Source organism: Hyperolius riggenbachi, chromosome 7, assembly GCF_040937935.1.
Source record: "Hyperolius riggenbachi isolate aHypRig1 chromosome 7, aHypRig1.pri, whole genome shotgun sequence".
Taxonomy (NCBI): domain Eukaryota; kingdom Metazoa; phylum Chordata; class Amphibia; order Anura; family Hyperoliidae; genus Hyperolius; species Hyperolius riggenbachi.
Genome location: NC_090652.1, coordinates 216,257,393 through 216,276,351, shown reverse-complemented (window position 1 = coordinate 216,276,351; position 18,959 = coordinate 216,257,393). Strand labels below are relative to the sequence as shown.

At 43.2% G+C, this 18,959-nt stretch overlaps 1 protein-coding gene across 2 annotated transcripts in view; it reads left to right on the top strand.

Moving 5' to 3' along the window:
- The window catches only part of SLX9 (SLX9 ribosome biogenesis factor), a 221,824-nt gene that overhangs the window by 142,580 nt on the left and 60,285 nt on the right, over window positions 1-18,959 (top strand). For both annotated transcript variants that reach the window (XM_068245217.1, XM_068245218.1), the window contains exon 4: window positions 10,955-11,117. In XM_068245217.1, the coding sequence (XP_068101318.1) occupies window positions 10,955-11,117 (163 nt within the window). The remainder of the gene's footprint in view (window positions 1-10,954; window positions 11,118-18,959) is intronic.

The window sequence follows — 18,959 nt, the reverse complement described above, 5'->3', positions numbered from 1 at the left end:
CTTTCATGTCCTTACCTCTCCCTCTAGATTGTAAGCCTTTGGGCAGGGTCCTCCTCCTTTTGTGTCCTACCTGATCATGCACCTCCATTACTGTGAACCCATGCTATGCATCTGAGTGAACCTAACTTACCTAATCTCCATGCTCCCCTCCAGTGACTAAGCATTACCTTGTACTCATACTGTGCTGCATGATCTGGTCTTTCTTGTATTCATGTATTGTCATTTTGCTGTATGTCACCCCTAAATATCGTCTGTAACCTAAACTAATGTCCAGCGCTGCGTAATATGTTGGCGCTTTATAAGTACAATAAATAAATAATAAATATTCAGCATAGGGCACTCTCATACTGGGCGCATATACAAGGCAGCAACCCCAGCACTTACCACCATAAAGCCTCACTGGAGTCAGGGGGGCAAGGCAATACCACGCACTCTCAATCAAAGCATCAGCAGCCAGCCCAGCCAACACAACCAACACAGACTGACAAAAGCCCAAATAAAAGGGACTATAGAAAGCTGCAAGGAACGATACATAGAGGAATGGAGAAGTGACATAAAGAACTCCCAGAAACTCACTGTCTACCAATCACTACAGAGGCAGTACACAATGGCGCCATATCTGGAGAGGGTACACCACCACAAAGACAGACAGACCTTGAGTCTGTACCGTCTGAGTGCCCACAGCCTGGAGGTAGAGGCAGGGCGGCAGAGACTGTGCAGACAATGTGACCAGGGGGTCTTGAAGGATGAGGCCCACTTCCTGCTACACTGCAGCAAATACGCACCTGTGAGGAATGTCCACTTCCAGAGACTCTCTGACCAGATCCAGGATTTTACCTCCACAGATGAGGAGCGGAAACTCTACATCCTACTGGGGGAGGAGGAAACAACCGTGCAAATAGCTGCCCGATATGTCACAGCCTGCCACCAACTGAGAGAAACATGATACCACATGGACTGTATACCCCCGATACCTCTCTATGGACCATATATCTCAGCCCCCCCATATTGTCCCTTACATCCTCCACACCCTAAGGACTACATACCCCAACCCCCTATACCCTTCCCTTATTCCCACAACCCCTCCACATGTTAATGCTTTGTTTTGCTTTGGCAGTGCTAAATGTATTTGGTCCTGCCAATAAAGCTTTTTTGGATTGGATTGGATTAGATTGGTTCATCTATCCACTGTGTGCCTCCTCTAGTGTCCTCTCTCCATCTCCATTGGCCTTGTACCAGTGGCTACCTCATGTAATGTGTGTGCCCTCCTAGGCTGGTGGTAAATGTGTGGTTCATCTATCCGCTGTGTGCCTTCTCTAGTGCCTTCTCTCCAACGCCATTGGCCCTGTACCCAGTGACCCCATTACATGTATGTGACGTCAGTACATGAGACGGGAGCACAGACGGCAATGGAGAGGAGGCGCGCAGTGGAGTCATCAGCTGCATCCACACTCACCATGGGCCCAAAGGGGGGAGGGCACAATACATGGGGAAAAGACCTGCCATGGGTCCATCGATCATCGAAATATCGAATGCCGTCACCACCGTGCACCTGACCGACCGTTTTCAGCATGCAGCAGAAAGATCATCATTCCAGCATGCAGCATCACGGTTTGGCAGAATTGCCCAGATATTGATGCTACAAATCGAGTAATGTATGGGCACCTTAAGTGTTACCACCTCTATAAAATAGGAAATTTGTGCAATTTACTAGTCTGGGAAAAAAATCCACAATGATCTTAGAGAAAGTATTACCCATTTATCTACAAAGGGCTAAAAGGTCATTCCCTGACAGTTTAACGTCGATCATTCTATAGTGCTCATGATCATTCACATATAAAGATAGCTTGCATGCAAACTGTATGCAGCTTGAAATTTGCCCAATTAAATTTGGCAAGAATTAATTTGTTTGGGCCAGTTCCAAGCTGCATTTAATTTTTTCAGTTTCATCGAGTACAGTGGCACCCAAAAAAAACATAAAGGATTGTCTTTCATAAAAAATGTACTGTATTTTTTGGACTATAAGACTCAGAAGTGCTCAGAAAAAATCACTGCATTTTATAGCCCAAATGCAGGGAGTTCCTAACTTGTGAATGCCTATCAATATGAACCTCCAACCCACCACTGTCGGGGACTCTCTGTACTGTGCCTATGCAGAGGAGGACACAGGGGAACAAATGGAGGACACGGGGACACAAAGGGGCATCGAGGAGAACACAAGGAGGACAGAGGCGGGCACAGGAGGACACAAGGGGGACAAAGGAAGACGCGGGGAGACACAAGAAGTACAAGGGGGCATGAATTACAAAGTGGGTATAATCCCTGGATGCTCCCTTCACCATGGATGCACCAGGTTTAGTTATATATACTAGCCGACCCGCGTCGTAGCATACGCCACATCTTCTATCTATCTAACAGAGTACGTGCCTCAACCTTGAAGCAAGAAGAATAAAGGTGGGTACACACATCAGATAAAAGTCTTTGGAAAATCAAAGATCACAGGCCAATTTTACCCCCTTCCATGTAGTATGAGAGCCATACTCTACACAGTCTATTCTATGGAGCTGCACTCCCCATCAGATAGAAATCTTTGCAAGATGCTGCACACAAAGATGCTGTACACATGCAACAGATCAGTATCTACAAAATATCAGTACCTACAAAATACATTCATAGTCTATATCTGCAGATCTCATACACACCTTGTTTAACGGACAATCATCTGCAGATCAGATCAACCAGGATGGATCTTTGGATCTGCAGATGATTATCTGATCTGTAGATGAATGTCCGTCAAACAAGGTGTGTATTATGCTGGGCATACATGGTACATTTTCTACCGTGTAATCGAGCCGCTGGCTTGATTCCCGCTCGTCCCCGCGGGCACCCGGATCGATTCCCGCTCGTCCCCGCGAGCACTGTCTTATTTTACCCTCATTTCTTCTTTTGTCCTGCCCGCCGGTATCGAGCGCAGAATCGATCCGGCGGGGTATTGGGCACGTTGGAAATTATCAATCGAGCCATCAGCGGCTCGATTACATGGTAGAAAACATACCATGTATGCCCAGCATGAGATCTGCAGATATCATAGACTATGAATGCATTTTGCAGAAACTGATTTTTTGCAGGAACAGATCTTTTGCAGATACTGATCTGTTGCATGTGTACAGCATCTTTGTGTGCAGCATCTTGCAAAACAATTTATCTGATGGGGAGTTCAGCTCCATAGAATAGACTGTGTAGGTATGGCTCTCATACTACATGGAAGGGGGTAACATTGGTCTGTGATCTTTCATTTTCCAAAGACATTTATCTGATGTGTGTACCCACCTATAGGCTTTCCATTAGAAAATGTATGCGTGCTCAAACACCAAGTTTAACTCTAGCAAGTCTGTCTTTCCAAATCTGGCCTAATTGGCTATTCATGAGGCAATGCTCATGCAAATATGCATTTGCTTTCGCATGCCAAACTATGCAGGGTCAAAAAACCAATACTGCAAAGCGGTCGCCCTGCGGGAATAAGTTCATGCTACATTAGCACTATCCAGGAGCGCCACTGGAGGATTCCCAATGCCCCCCTTTTTATACAACCAGGGGGACCGCAGGGTCCCAGGCTCTCTCACTGCCTGGGAACCACAGCGGCCCCCTGGAGGGGGAGGCTGGGTGGCGCAGCCGCCCCCCCCCCCCCCCTAAGTGTGGCCAGCGCCAGGGAGAGCCGTCCGCACCCACCTCCCAATATTAAAAACAGGCACTTACCTTAACGTCCATTGCGTTCTGCTACATGCGCATTCATTTTCTCATGGAAAGCATTTTTTGCAGTTTGTATCCTTTGGAGGCAGGTGATGGATGGCTTGCTCCGGCGGTGTGAGCCCTGGAGTTAGTTGTCTGTGCTTGTCCTCCCCCCCCCCCCCCCCCCCCCCCCCGAGTGTTGTATGTGAGCCAGCCCTGAGCTCTAAAGCTCGGGGTGACCCATGCTTCACTCCTTTCTCATGTGGTGCCCCCAAGTTAATGCGCATGTAGCAGAACGCAATGGACGTTAAGGTAAGTGCCTGTTTCTAATATTGGGAGGTGGGTGCAGACGGCTCTCCCGGCGCTGGCCACGCTTGGGGGGGGGGGGGGGGAGTCGCCTGCACCACCTAGCCTCCCCCTCTGGGGTGCCGCTGTGGTTCCCAGGCAGTGAGAGAGCCTGGGACCCCGCGGTCCCCCCGGTTGTATAAAAAGGGGGCATTGGGAATCCTCCCTGTGGCGCTCCTGGATAGTGCTAATGTAGCATGTAGCAGTTTCGCATCGAAAATCCCATTTTCATTTTTGGCGAATTTTCACTAAAATCTCCTGAAATATTTGCGCTTTCGACCAGCATCGAAAATTCATTGTATGCGGATGCTTATGCCCTTATGCGGAAAAATGTCCACAATAATCCGCATGGAAATTCAGTCTATGCGGACGTTTATACGGAAAAATGTCCGCAATAATGCGCAAGAAACTTCTCTGAATGCGGACGCTAATGCCCTTATGCGGAAAATGTCCGCAATAATGCGCAAGAAACTTCTCTGAATGCGGACGCTAATGCCCTTATGTGGAAAATGTCAGCAATAATACGCAAGTAACGTGAAAATGACTGGCATTAGGCGAAAATTAACGCGAAAAAATTAGATGGAAAATTTGCCTGTCAAAACGAAAATAGGCGAAAATTCGGCAAAAAATTGTCGAAACAAATTTTTGCATTTTCGCTCACCACTGGCATGTAGCAGGGCGGCCGCTTTGGGGTATTGGTTTTTTGACCCTGCATAGTTTGGCACGCAAAAGCAAATTTGCATGAGCATTGCCTCATGAATAGCCAATTAAGCCAGATTTGCAAAGCCAGACTTGCTAGGGTAGGCCTCTTTACCACGGACAGTTGATAGGCAGTAAAATGCCTCTCAAACTCTTACAACTGCTCACTACTGCCCGGTAACAGCTTGCTGCTGCCTGGTAACTGCTTGCTGCTGCCTGGTAACTGCTTGCTGCTGCCTGGTAACTGCTTGCTGCTGCCTGGTAACTGCTTGCTGCTGCCTGGTAACTGCTTGCTGCTGCCTGGTAACTGCTTGCTGCTGCCTGGTAACTGCTTGCTGCTGCCTGGTAACTGCTTGCTGCTGCCTGGTAACTGCTTGCTGCTGCCTGGTAACTGCTTGCTGCTGCCTGGTAACTGCTTGCTGAGCACACAGCTCAACAGTCCGTGGAAAAAAGGCCTTAAACTTGGTGTTTGAGCACGCATAAAGTTTCTCATGCAAAGTACTTCTTCTTCTTGCTCGAAGGTTGAGGCACTTAGTCTATTATATATATAGATAGATTAGGTAAACCTAGGTGCTTCTTCTGGTCAGGAGCATCTTATTGTCCAAAAAATACTGGTATTTTGCGTACCTAACTGTACTGCACTGTTTGTTGTGATTTTACTATTCTACAGGTCCAGCTAGGTGTGCTTTTTTGGAGTACAATTACGAAGTGAGTGCACTCCTAATGGTTTTACTATGAGATAGAAAGATTTGGTACACAGTAGAGAGGAATGGCAGCACGTCTCTGTGTCTGTCTGTGTAAATATGGCACACATTCAGAAAAAGTGTTACATTTTCGGCAGGGAATAGTGGAAGAAATTTTCTGGAAGATTTCCACTTTTGTATGACCGGGGTATTCAATAATATATATATTAAAGCAAACCTGAACTGAAAATAAACGTATAATGATTGTATATGAAGTAGTAATGGTAAATAGAACATTCCTGGAGTTTCATATTTTTATTTTTGGTTTAAAAGCTGAATTTCCAAGAGTGGATTCTAAACAGCAGCTCTGACAGTTTGATGTAAAATCTGCATTTATAACAAGGAAAAAGAGCAAAAGAACCCACAATAGTGATTGCCGCCATGGATTGACAACTACAGCCAAAACTTTAAAAAAAAAAAAAAGGCATCCATCTTAGACTCAATAATTACACCACCACATGAATCCATGTAAGAAGTACATGTTCATTTGGGGAAGAATCCCAAAGAATAAATAATTTAAAATGATAAAAATCACAACGGGGACGGAGAGTGGGATACAAATACAGTTCAATCATAAATAGCCATTGAACATGATCAATACATAACATGCAATAATCATCATACTGTAGCTGTGGAGACCAAGCTCAGAAGTTATACTGCCACATAAATCACTGTAAACAATGCCTGTGGCCAAGTCACCAATCATAATACCTCCGAGAATGAACAAGTAATTGTGTGACCAACACAGGCAAAGGAAACTTAGAAAATATGGATAAAGATAAATCTTGCCCAATAACAGGTGTGGCACAAATTCCATGATGTATCCGTTGCTCCGTGACCCCTTTTGTGTCACTCTTCTTCAGAGCTAAGATAGATGGGGTTTTTTTATGTTTTGGCTGATGGAAAAATCTGCTGCATTCAACTTGAAAACAAAATAACTAATAGTTGTTTGAACTTTACGTCCCTGTATCAGCAGTATATCCCCAAATAGTGTTCTCGGCTTCTGTTTATTTTCAAGAGAACCCATGCTTTGTTTTTCCTTACTTTTATTATAAGAATCAATACAAATATCCGAATCAGAATCAGAATCATTTTATTTCACCAAGCATGACTGGGTCAAGCCCGGAATTGGGTTTGGCACAAGGAGCGGTACATAGAAGGAAAGGCAGCAAAAAACGATAGAATGACAGTAATACCTTATGCACAACATGGACATACACAATATACAATCAACATTAGAACATATAGCTCAGTATTCCTCTTTCAAAAACAAAACAAAAAAAACACTGCTGAAGTCTACCGCTCTTATGCAGGCGGCAGGGCGCTGATAGAGGGTGGTAGAATGTTCAGGGAGTTCAGGAAGCTAACGGCCATCGGGAAGAAAAAGTTCTTGTGTCTGGTGGTCTTGGTGGGGACGGCCCGGAGTCTCCGACCCAGTGGAAGTGGGGTGAAAAAACAGTGGCCTGGGTGAGAGAGGTCACCTGCAATCCTCAGTGCCCTGGCTCGCAGTCTCGTGGTATACAGGTGGTCAAGTGGGGTCAGAGGTCTCCCAATGATCCTCTCTGCCGACCTAATGATCCTCTGTAGTTTGTGCCTGTCACTGACGGTGGCTCCCGCATACCAGACCAAGATGGCGGAGCAGAGGATAGATTCAATGGTGGCAGTGTAAAAGCATGTTAGAATCTCCTGCGCCATGCCGAACTTCCGCAGTTGGCGTAGGAAGAAGAGACTGCTGGGCTTTCCGTTGGGTTGACGTGATGTTGACTCTCCAACTCAGATCGCTGGAGATGTAGGTGCCCAGCAGGCGGGCGCAGGGCACTATGGCCATCTCAGTGCCATCGATGTAGATGGGCGGTGGGGTAGGAGCCGACTTCCTAAAGTCAATTATAAGTTCGACGGTTTTGGCCGTGTTGGGCACCAGGCTGTTCTCCTTGCACCAGTGGCATAGTCTTTCCACCTGCTGCTGGTAATCCTGGATGTTGTCCTTGGTGACGAGGCCGACAATGGTGGTGTCATCCGCAAATTTTACAACTTTGACAGAGTCTACCGTGGATCTGCAGTCATTTGTGTAAAGGGAGAAGAGCAGCGGGGACAGGACACAGCCCTGGGGTGCCCCTGTGTTGGTTGTCACTTCTCGTGAGTAGATGTCCCCCAACCTGACAACTTGGGATCTATTAGAGAGGAAGTCAATGATCCATCGACGTAGGGTGGGGTGGACCCCAAGTGTGGCCAGAACATTCTGGAGGGTGCGTGGGCACATAGTGTTAAATGCCGAGCTGAAGTCTAATAGCAGTACTCTGGCATACGCATCCTTCCTGTCTAGATGGTTGTGGATGTATTCCAGACAGATATTAATATAATATTGCCCTGTAGGCAAACTGGAGTGGGTCTAGTAGGGGCAGGGTGGATAGCTTGAGGTTGGATAAGACCACTCTCTCTAGGGACTTCATGATAACGGACGTCAGGGCCACAGACCTGTAGTTGTTGAGGTCGGAGATGCCTTGTTTCTTGGGAAAAGGAATGATGGTGGACCTCTTGAAGCACGCAGGGACTCTGCCCTCTGTCAGTGACCTGCTGAAGATGGCAGAGAGGATGGGGGCAAGTTGCTCCGAACAGGCTTTGAGGCAGGCTGGGGACACGCCGTCGGGTCTCGAGGCTTTCCTGGCATTTAGCGTGGACAGGAGGTGCCGAACGTCTGCCTCCCCCACTTCCAGGCGGAGTGAGTCCTCACTTGGTTCGCTGTACGTGGGGGCTAGGTAAGTGAGTAAAGTAGGTGATCAGTTTAGTGCCTATCTGCTTTAATTATTTACATTAAAAGACCACCTCTCCACACTGAAAACACTGAGTTTGATGAAGAAAAAGTGAGACAATAGAAAAGACGTTTAAGTGAGTTCTTTCCCATAACGCAGGGCAAGCTAATAGTAATTGATGAAGTACCCAAAAAAGGTGCGCTCCTGCTCTTAATTTTAGAAACTGTTTCTCTGAGTAAATATTATCACATATAGGCCTTAATTAACTTAGGGAAGTTCGGTAAAATAATTTAAGTCAGTAATCTACAGCATTCAGTATTTTTTACACTTTTTTCCAAATTCACTAAAGGTGGCCACTAACGATCCAATTTCTAACGAAAAATAGTTTGAGCGATCAGATAATTCTGATGGAAAGAAAAATCGTTCACTACACCACCAACAAACCAATCTTTGCTTCCTATCTACCACAACCAACAACAAAAAATCCAAATTTTGGATTGACCAAAATCTAATTGGACGACTATTTTTTATAATTGTTTGTAATAGATTGTGCCCTTTAATGGAGATTATTTACAACCAATCCGATCAGAATTTCTGATCGCTCAAACTATAAATTGTACCGTTAGTGGCCACCTTTATATTTCCTGCATACGGTAGAAATTCTGTAATTAAAAAAAAAAAAAAACATGCTACAATTCATTAAGCTCTGTTTGGTAAGTCTCACCAGCTGTTGAGCAGGTCAGTCAGCAAGCTATCAGTCTTCTCTTACAAGTCTGTGTATCTGTGCTAACTAGTGAGAGCTCTTCTGTGTATCAGTATACAGATATGCACATCTAAAGGGATACAGAAAAGCTTTTTTAAACTTCTCCTGCTCTGCCATTCTGAAGTCCTGCCCTCCAGAGTATTGGATCAAATGGGGTGAGAAGCAGGGCTTTGTGGCTCTCCCTATTGGCTCTCTGCTGCATCTGTCAACTTTTACTGCTTGGAGATTGTGAGTTACCAGCTGGACAGAGCTGGAGATAAATACCGAACACCTTTACTTGATTTACCAAATGCTTTTAAGGACAGCTGTAATGAGGGATAAGGAGGCTGCCATATTTATTTCCTTTTAAACAATAACAGTTGCCTGACTATCCTCCACTGATCCTCTTCCTCTAATACTTTTAGCCATAGACCCTGAACAAGCATGCAGCAGATCAGGTGTTTCTGACATTATTGTAAAAGCTGAAAAGATTAGCTGCATGATTGTTTCTGGTGTGATTTAGATACTACTTCAGCCAAATAGATCAGCAAGGCTGCCAGGCAACTGGTATTGTTTAAAGGAAACCAGAGCCGCTGTCAAATAAACATTTTATACATACATACCCCGGGCATCATCCAGCCCCATCAGCATGGATTACTCCCACGCTACCATCCTCCTTCTTCTCCAGCTCCGGTGTCGGGCCCCGTAACTTCCTCCAGTCGTGGCCAGTCTGACGCAGGAGAAGTGCGCGCTCTATGTATCTCTGCAGCTGCGGCCCGGAGAGATACATAGAGAGCGCACTTCTCTTGTGCTGACTGGCCGTTACTGGCAGAACTTACAGGACCCGGTACCAGAGCTGGAGAAGACTGAGGATGGTGGCGTGAGAGCGCTGTACGCATGGGGCTGGAGGAAGCCCCAGGTATGTATTTTACAGTGGCTCCGGTTCACTTTAAAAGGAAATATGGCATCCTCCATATGCCTCTCATTACAGTTGTCCTTTAATCTTTTTGTATTGTAATTTCTTGACATTTATTGAGGTATTTACTTTACGAGTCGGAAATTGACCTCAATAGTTGGTAATTTTACTTTTGAGTGCAGTAATTGGTTTAGTGAATTGGTATTCAGCAAGTTGAGCGGTAAAATCAGCTGTTTTCTGCATTACCGAATGAGGTAATGCTTAGTGAATTGAGGCCATAGAGTATTGTTACATACAGTCCTTGCTGGGTGCCACAAGTGTGAATACCTGAGCATACAGGGCAAGATATCAAATGCAAATGTTTGAACACTGCTCTCCCAGTCTTCAGTACTTTCTTAATCTTATGCTGGGAATACACAATGAGATTTTTCAGCAGATTTACTGTCCGATTGTTTTTACAACTGTTTTTCTGATCGATTTCCATTCACTTATATGAGAAATCGATCAGAAAAACTATCAAGAATCATATCGGACCTGTCGTAAATTATCTATTGAACCATCTATCTTCCCAGCATAACAGTCTAGCCTATGTTTGAGGTAGCGGACAAGTAAGATAGCAGCACAAGATGTGGTAGCGGTTGTCAGTGGTTATATATGTTGTGAGTCGTCCTATATATGTTTTGTTCCTGTTTTTTTTTTTAGGAAATTTGGAAAACTGAAGGCAAGTTGTATTGAAAAGAGTAAAACACGTAGGCTGTTTGATTAAGACGAGACTGGAGACTGGGAGCGCAGTGTTCAAAGACTTGCATATGAGCCAATAGTATTTGCCTGGCAGTGGAGTACAAATGAAAATTGCAGTTTTGTTAAACACTCACCGATTGTTTTAATGGAATCTGGTCCAATGTGCTTTGATGAAAAAACTATTTGTGTATGTTTCCATTGAGTACTTTGCTTCATAGTTTTTGTAATGTTTCATTTTTTGGCAAGTAGATAAATAATTAATTTTGTGGTGTTTTCCACTGTTTTCCAGAAATCGAGTCACTGAAATTGGCCCAGCAGGCAAAGAAAGCTCAGGCCAAGAGAAAAGCTACACCTGTGGTCGGGGACATGCAGCCACTAGTGGATGCCTTGCCAGAACTGTCTGAGCTAAAGACTACTTCTAAGCCAAGAGCACAGAGAAAGCAGCCTAAAGAGTAAGTAAAATGGGGATGATGAGAGAAAATCAAGAATAGGTTATGCTGTGACTGTCGTCATTCTGTAATTTCTGAGCCCAATATTTTTGACATGGTCTATTAGTGTGTCCTTAGAGTAGCAGTGTTACTAGCTAAGAAGCTCCAGGGATTCTTATACAAATGTCAAAGTTGTTCTTGCATATGTGTTAACATGCATGCTTGGTTTATCATACTCTTTATTTGTGGGGGAAAATGCACTTTAATGCACTTTAATATGGATATGTGAATGAATGAAATTTAGATTTGAAATGCATTTTAGTGCAGCAAACTTGTGCATTTTTGGGAGAAGAGTAAAAAAGGCGCTAGAATTTAGAAGGTTTTTAAGGATCTCATTCAGTGTTTCATATTGGCAGTGTGTAATTTACTACTACATGATGATTATAGTGGGAGTTCTGTCACAGCTGCCAACCACAGAATTCATGGTTCCCAAATTCAATCAATACTGAAACCAATTTATGGAACTGAAACACAGGCTCTGTATTGTAATACTTGTGTTAAAAGTACCAATGAAGACGGTCTTAAAGTGAAGCATGGATGATGTCTTTGTAAATTAAAATGCGCTATGGCCTTACAAAATTAATCACAGTGTCATATTTTTCATTTTAACAAATATTTCGCTAATGAGAAGGTAGTACACTACAAAATGAAAGCCATCGTGAGGTAATACGAATGCCACCGATTACATTATTTTAATGGCTCCTGTCAAAGGGGGGGATATATTAGCAAGTGTACACTCAGTACTTTAAAGGAAACCGAGCATCATTTTTAACTCCCAGGGCAGCTCTATAACAAATTAAAAATGCATGCTAAAATGTGGTTCATTATTAAAAAACCTTTAGTTTTACCTCATCTTTTTGCATTTAAGCGTTAATTAAAGGACATCCCAGGTGAAAATAAACTGATGAGAAAAAAATTGTAGCTATCCTCCTCCTCCTAAAAATGACTTTTTAAGATATCCCACAGTATTTTATATTTAAATCTAGTTTTTACTGTCTCTGGTCAATGGCACCTTCATTAAAGTATGCCAGAGCTCAAATATATGCATTCTTGACCCTTTTTATCTTTTTCCTGACAGGAAAGTGTTTTATTGCTGTAATTACTTATCAGTGAGGGTTATGCTATATACAAAAAAAGACAAGGCATGCACATTGAGGACTGGACAATAAAAATTAAACAAATCCACGGCTGATAGCCAGAATAGGTAATTAAACTTTATTGGGGAAACAACAAAACCAATTAAAAACACAATAGCACTTTGGGGGTCAAATCACTGTATGGCAAATCAAGTACAGGTAGTCCCCGGTTAACAAACGTGATAGGGACTGTAGGTTCGTTCTTAACCTGAATCTGTTTATAAGTCGGAACATTGTGCCATCTCTGGCCCCTGTACCTCCTCTGTGCCCCCCCCCCCCCCTGTGCCTCCAGTGTCCCCCTCTGTGTCACCTCTGCCCTCTGTGCCTGCGTATACAAGTTTAAAAGCCTTTTTTCCTTTGAATTTTTTAAAATCGATTTTCTCAAAAACTACAAGTCCAATTTGAACATTTTTGGGGGGGCTTGTTCCTATGGAAACACTGAATCCAGGCTGTTCGTAAGTCGGGCGTTCGTAAGTCGGGGACTACCTGTACAACGTTCATGACTCAATGTACACAGGTAACAAGCCACTGTGTGAACATATATACATACTCCTGCTTAAATAGTAAGGTCCAATAAACACCATGACAAATGCTCCCAGCAATTCATATGAACAAATAGGACCTCTCATAAATAAAGTAATATGCCTGTAAAGGCCGAGCCAGCATCCAAATCAAGCAGTGAAAGTGAAAAAAGAGCTGTTACCTGAAGATAAGGGATGGGGTGAAAAGCCAGGAGACCCCCCTGCAGTGGCCCTCCCAAGCATATCGCGGCTTCCCACTTAATGCATTACGTCACAGCGTGGCCACACTTATAGATCAGGAAGTACTTTGAATTCATTGAGAGTGCAATTGGTAAAAGGAAATGTATGGCAGCCTCCATATCCCTCTCACCCCGGTTTCCGTTCAACCATTACACTAGCTGGGTGCAATCGATCTCTGGTGGACTCAAACAAAGAGATCGATTGAGCTGGAAAATACTGATGCTTGTATAGCCAGCTTTGAGGAGAAAATACAGCTTGGTAAATAGCATTAAAGTGGACCCAAATTAAAAATACAAGATTTCAGAAATAAAATCTATTTTCTAAGTTATAATAATAAATGGCAGTCTTTTTTTCAGCTGCATGATGACAAATATAAAATATTTTACATTTATTGGAGGAACCCCTCCCTTCCTTTCAAATTGCCGGGACAGGATCCGGCAAACTGGTGAAGTAGATGGTGTCCAGCAAAGGAGGAATTGCTAATGGCTGCCCCCTGTATAACCCTAGTTATGAAAAGAGAAGAGTGCAAAGCAGTCACTGAAATGCTCATAGGCTTGAAGGAGTGTTTATTTATCTTTGTATGTATCAGAGTGGTGCAACTAAATATTTAGCTTAAAAAAATGTTTGGTTTGAGTCCGCTTTAAAGAGAACCCGAGGTGGGTTCTAAGAATTCTATTAGCACACAGAGGCTGAGTCTGCATATAAGCCCAGCCTCTGTTGCTATATTGTTTCCCCCCAGGCCCCCCCTGCGCTCTGCTATCCCCCATCAATAACACAGCCATGCTAGCGACACGCAGCATGTTGATAGCCAGCTGTTTTCATCTACACTGTCAGTCTCGCCGCCCCCCGCCTCTTCTATTTCACCGCTCCCCACCTGCGTCCCTTCCCTCCAATCAGCGGGGAGGGAAGGGACGCAGGCGGGGAGGGGTGACATAGAGGAGGCGGGGGAGCGGTGAGAGTGACAGTGTAGAAGTAAACAGCCGGCTAGCGATGTCGCTAGCACGACGTTTGATTTATGGGGGATAGAGTGCAGGGGGGGTGCCTGGGGGGGGGGGAGGAGACAGTATAGAAACAGAGGCTGGGCGTTATATACAGACCCAGCCTCTGTGTGCTAATAGGATCCTTAGAACCCACTTCGGGTTTTCTTTAAAAAAAAAAAAATCCCTCTCACTACAGATTTCCTTTAAGGGTTGTTTAATGTTGTGGAAGAATGAGGTTACTTTCATAACTTATTTATTTTTGCTGCCTACCGTAGTAGAGTTGTCCAGTGAGATGCTAATAAATGTGTCTGTGCTTCTCATTTTATTTTATCCAGCCAGTTCATTAGCCGCTACTTACATAACCTCGGGATTCAGTGTTTTTTTACGTGTACCTCCAGTGGGGTGTTTCTAGTGAATTATAATAAGGTGTTCTTTGTTAAATATAAGTCAAGCCTCAGAAAAAACATTACCTTTAGAGTATATGGTTAACCAGTACACTAAGTAACTTACTGTCAGGTTTATGTTTACTGTATGTGTAAAAAAAAAAAAAAAAAAAAAAAACTGCATAAAAAAAAAACTTTTATTAGAAAAAAAAAAAAAGTTGTGCTTTAATTAAAAATAAAGAAATAACTGCTTTGTATACGTATATGTTCTCATCTCCTCCTTCACAACATCCATCTGCCTATTAACTCACCGTCTGTAAGCAGCAAGCAGGCTGGACCACACCTTTAGTCAGTTAAGATGGAAGGAGAGCCAGCTGAATGCCTACGTGACTAAATGGATAGTAATTCAGACTGGCTGGGGATGGGAATAAGCAGCGAACTGCAGTTTTCTAAAGAGGAGAGGAGAACCCGTGAGTTTTCAGAGCAGGTATTTTGCACAAAAAGTAGAACTAGTCTAAGAAATCAGTCATTGACCAATTTAACATTGGATGTCTGTACCAGGCTTAAGCTGGAATGAAAGGTGTGGTGCATACAAGACACTTGACACAGTGAGCAAGGAAAGCACAGCTCAATAGGAGGAGAGGACAAGGTGACAGAGTTGAAAAATAAATAGGCAAGATGACTTGAAAATACAGCGAAAGAAATAAAGATGCTACAGAGCACAAAGTGTGATTAGGAACCCGAAAAATGTAGGACACAGCAAGAGGAGGTTGGTAACAAAAACTAGCACAGAGAAGACAAACATAGATGGTTCATGCATATTAAACTTGGTGGAAGGTTGGCACAGAGAAGGTGGAGACTCTGAAGCAAAAATGTTTTTGTTCTTTTTATACCGTAGTCCTTTTCAGCAATAAATTGCTAAGTGTTTTGCCGCATCACCGCGGCAGAACGAGCAATCCTGTCCCCGAAATATGCTGATTACTTTCCATGACTTACCAGGTCGCAGAATAGAAGAGGCAGACCAGGTTACCGTAGCTCTTCCTCTTCAACACTCAATCACTCCCTATCTCTGCCTATGCCTGCCTCTTTCTGCCCCCTTTTAATTAGTATGTCACCCCTAGTGTGCTCGTAACCCACCCTTTAAGCTCCGTGCACGTCGGCATAGGAGCAGGGTGCCGCACTATTACATGTGACACGTGCGCACACAAGCAGGGCCGCACTGAATGAATGATGAAGCTATTCAGGTGTCACGGCCATCTTTAAACAGGAAGTACTGTTTTTCAAATCAGATTTGCGGACAAACTGGGCCCAGGGAAAAAGCAGTAACTGTCTCATTTACTTAAGAAAATTAAGATCTTTACAGACATGTTTGTTTATAACATTCATATTTGCTTCCGAAAAGAACAAGCTTCTAATGCTCTCTGCAGTGAAAATAAACAATTTTACACACAGGGAATACTCAAGAATGCTTTCTCATATTTTTTTTTTATGTAAATAAAAGTAGTTACAGTACTGAAATGTTAGTTTTGTGAATATAACATATAGCTTTAAAGCTTTAAAGAGACTCTGTAACAAAACTGTCAGCCTTTTTTCTTCTATCCTATAAGTTCCTATTATACCTGTTCTAATGTGGCCTGTCTTACTGCAGCCTTTCCTAGATGCACAGTGGCTGTATTATCTCTGTTATATAATCTAATCCTCTTTCCTCTGACGGCTTTGTCGGGCTCAGACACTCAGGCAAGAATGTGCTGCTCTGCTCGTTATATGCAGAAGCTATACACACCCTCTCCACGCCCCCTGCAGGCTCTGTATGAGTCACAGATTGTGCTCCTCTCAGCCTATCACATGCCATGTCTTTTGTTCGTGAACACTGCCTAAAACTGGCAATTACAAGCTAGGATTGCAGCAGGGAGTGGCAGAAACAGCACAGAGAGGCCCAGGAGAACATAATGAATAGAATGGTATACTGCCAATCTGGATCAGTTACTATACGATAATCATGTGGAGTTAGGAAAATGTTTTCATTACCTTTCTTATTATGTTGAGTGGTTTAATTAGGCTTCTTCTTTGCTCTGTGTTTCCTCCTTTCTTTTTCCTAACACCTCTCCTCGCAGTGAAAGTTGAATAACGACAGGTAGATGGTGAAAATGAATTGGAACAAGCTTAGACATTAATATCACATAACAGAATGTCTGGGAATTACCGGTAACTATGTGCGAAAAAATAAAGCATATATGCTGAAGAATTTCACTGGTAATGACTGCAATGTTGTAATGAATACAACATTGAGAAAAACATAAGACAGACAATTAACATTTATATCTGTAAATGAGCAACACATCAGAAAATGATTGCAACAATGCCCCCGTGGTTCCAGTCCTGTCAGCTAACTACTCATACTGGAAATGGAAAAGAAAAGGCACACTACAAACCGTGTACAGATTCCATGCTAGAAAAGAAGTGCAATTGTGTGTTAATGGTCAGTTTTAGATCATGTAACTGGCTGTAAATTGTAATTAGGGATGGTTGGAGTTGCCAATTTCCACTTTCGTGGAAAATCTGCTTTCCACCATTGCCAATTACCGCTTCCACATTCCGGTGTGGATTTCCACGTAAATTTCTGCTGATTTTAACTTTGATTCTCTCAAAAAATACAAGCTCTTTTTGAAAGATATTTTTCCCTCTTGTTTCCACTTTTCTGCTTAACATACCCTGAAAATGTGGTGTTTTTAGCACCTATAGGGGCTTTGCTATTAATTTCTAAAGTCGGCGGCATACCGCATATTGGTAATGCAGATTTTCTGCATTTTACGTGAGTTTAGCGGTTAATAGCAAAGCATCCGTAGGTCCTAGAAACACCACATTTTCAGAGTTTGTTAAGCAGAGGAGTGGAAACAAGACGAAAAAAAATCTTTCAAAAAGACCTTGTACTTTTTGAGAAAATCAATGTTAAAGTCAGAGAAAATTTCCGCAATTTCAGTGAAAATACGCCTACTGCACTTTCATTACAGATTTCCGAATTCCGATGCGGAAATGCAATTTCAAATTGATCATCCAACAGCTCTGATCAACATGATTTTATTGTGTTCCTAACTGAATACTACTGCAGACCAATTGCAAATGAGCAGAGGCGGGGTGCGAGTGCTGGCATGCAACCCATGCTGCACGCATCTAGAGTGGAGTATATAAGACGAGGCCGCACATAGCCCGATCTGGCACGAGCGGTTGCAAAGTGGGTACCTGAAAAAATACACGGATCCTTGGAGGGTTGTTATGGGGCCACACTTTGTGTAGTGTGTGCAGGGCCAATCCTGTTCTATATTGCTTGCGTGGCAGCTGCGTAGTGCAATTTTGTGGGCTTTTCTTTTAGTTGGGAGAGATAGCTGGGGAGGGTTGTTTGATGCACTTGTGTAAACTGGTGAGCATGACCATATTTATGTGTGCCAGAATAATTGATTGCCCAGAAAGTTGCCTGTTGGTCATTTTATGTGTTCCTTCCTCAATACCTAAAATTTCTCTTTCACTTTAAAAGGGCACTCCTTGGCGATCTAAAGTATGTGCAGTATTATGTTCTGACAGATGGTATTGATAGCTGGTGGAGCTGTTCCAAGGTCAGCTGACGTGGTCCTGCTAGTCCTCTGCAAACAGACATAAGTTTTCTTGCTATTGAGGCTGGAGCTTCCAGCTGGAAGAAGATACTTTTTTTTTTTTTTTAATACCTGAATCCATCCATTTATGTAATTTTATAATGTGTCTGCATCTGGATGACTACCTTTTAAATTATTTAGCTGAAACACATAAAACCATATAGCTGTTAGACCATACGAGATATGCAGCAGTCTCATAAAAATCTGAGAGAAGATTACTGGCCTGTGGAAATGCTTTTCAGCGTTGAAGGTGGAAAAATGAAAGGTATGTTTTGTTAAATTTGTTATAGGAAAGAGTCCTAGCTGACTAGCTTTTATCTGACTCTTAACCTCTTCTTTACCATTGAAGTGAGTAAAAAATAAAAAAAAGTTGCCTCTGTAATGGATAGCCCCTGCATGGCCTAGAGATATCCTGGATCCACCTACATCCAGGATCCGTCATCCCAGTAGATCGATGTACTCATGCACGGAGGGCAGAAAGCCATGCATACATGGCTTCTTTCTATTGGCAGTGTGTGGACCTTTCTTGTGCATGCCCTGTCCGGATGCACTTATCTACAGTCATGGAGAGAATGGGGGCCGCTTTTCTTTGCTTATGTGATATCTATACATGAGTTGATTATGGATCTCCTCATTTCCTCATTGTAAATGATTTGGGTAGAGATCCATCTTATATCACTTAATACCTATTAGATTTCAGTAGAAATCTAATCAGGAATGGTTTAAACTGCTTTCTGTGTACCACTGCCAGTGTTATGCAGCCATTGATGATGGGTCCTCCAACTGCCTTTAGCAGTAATCTACTTCTAAAATCTCAAATCGCCCATTTCAGCATAAACTCTATAAAATTGACTGAAAGCTAGTTGTTGGGACATTTTGGGACAAAAGATCTCCAAGAG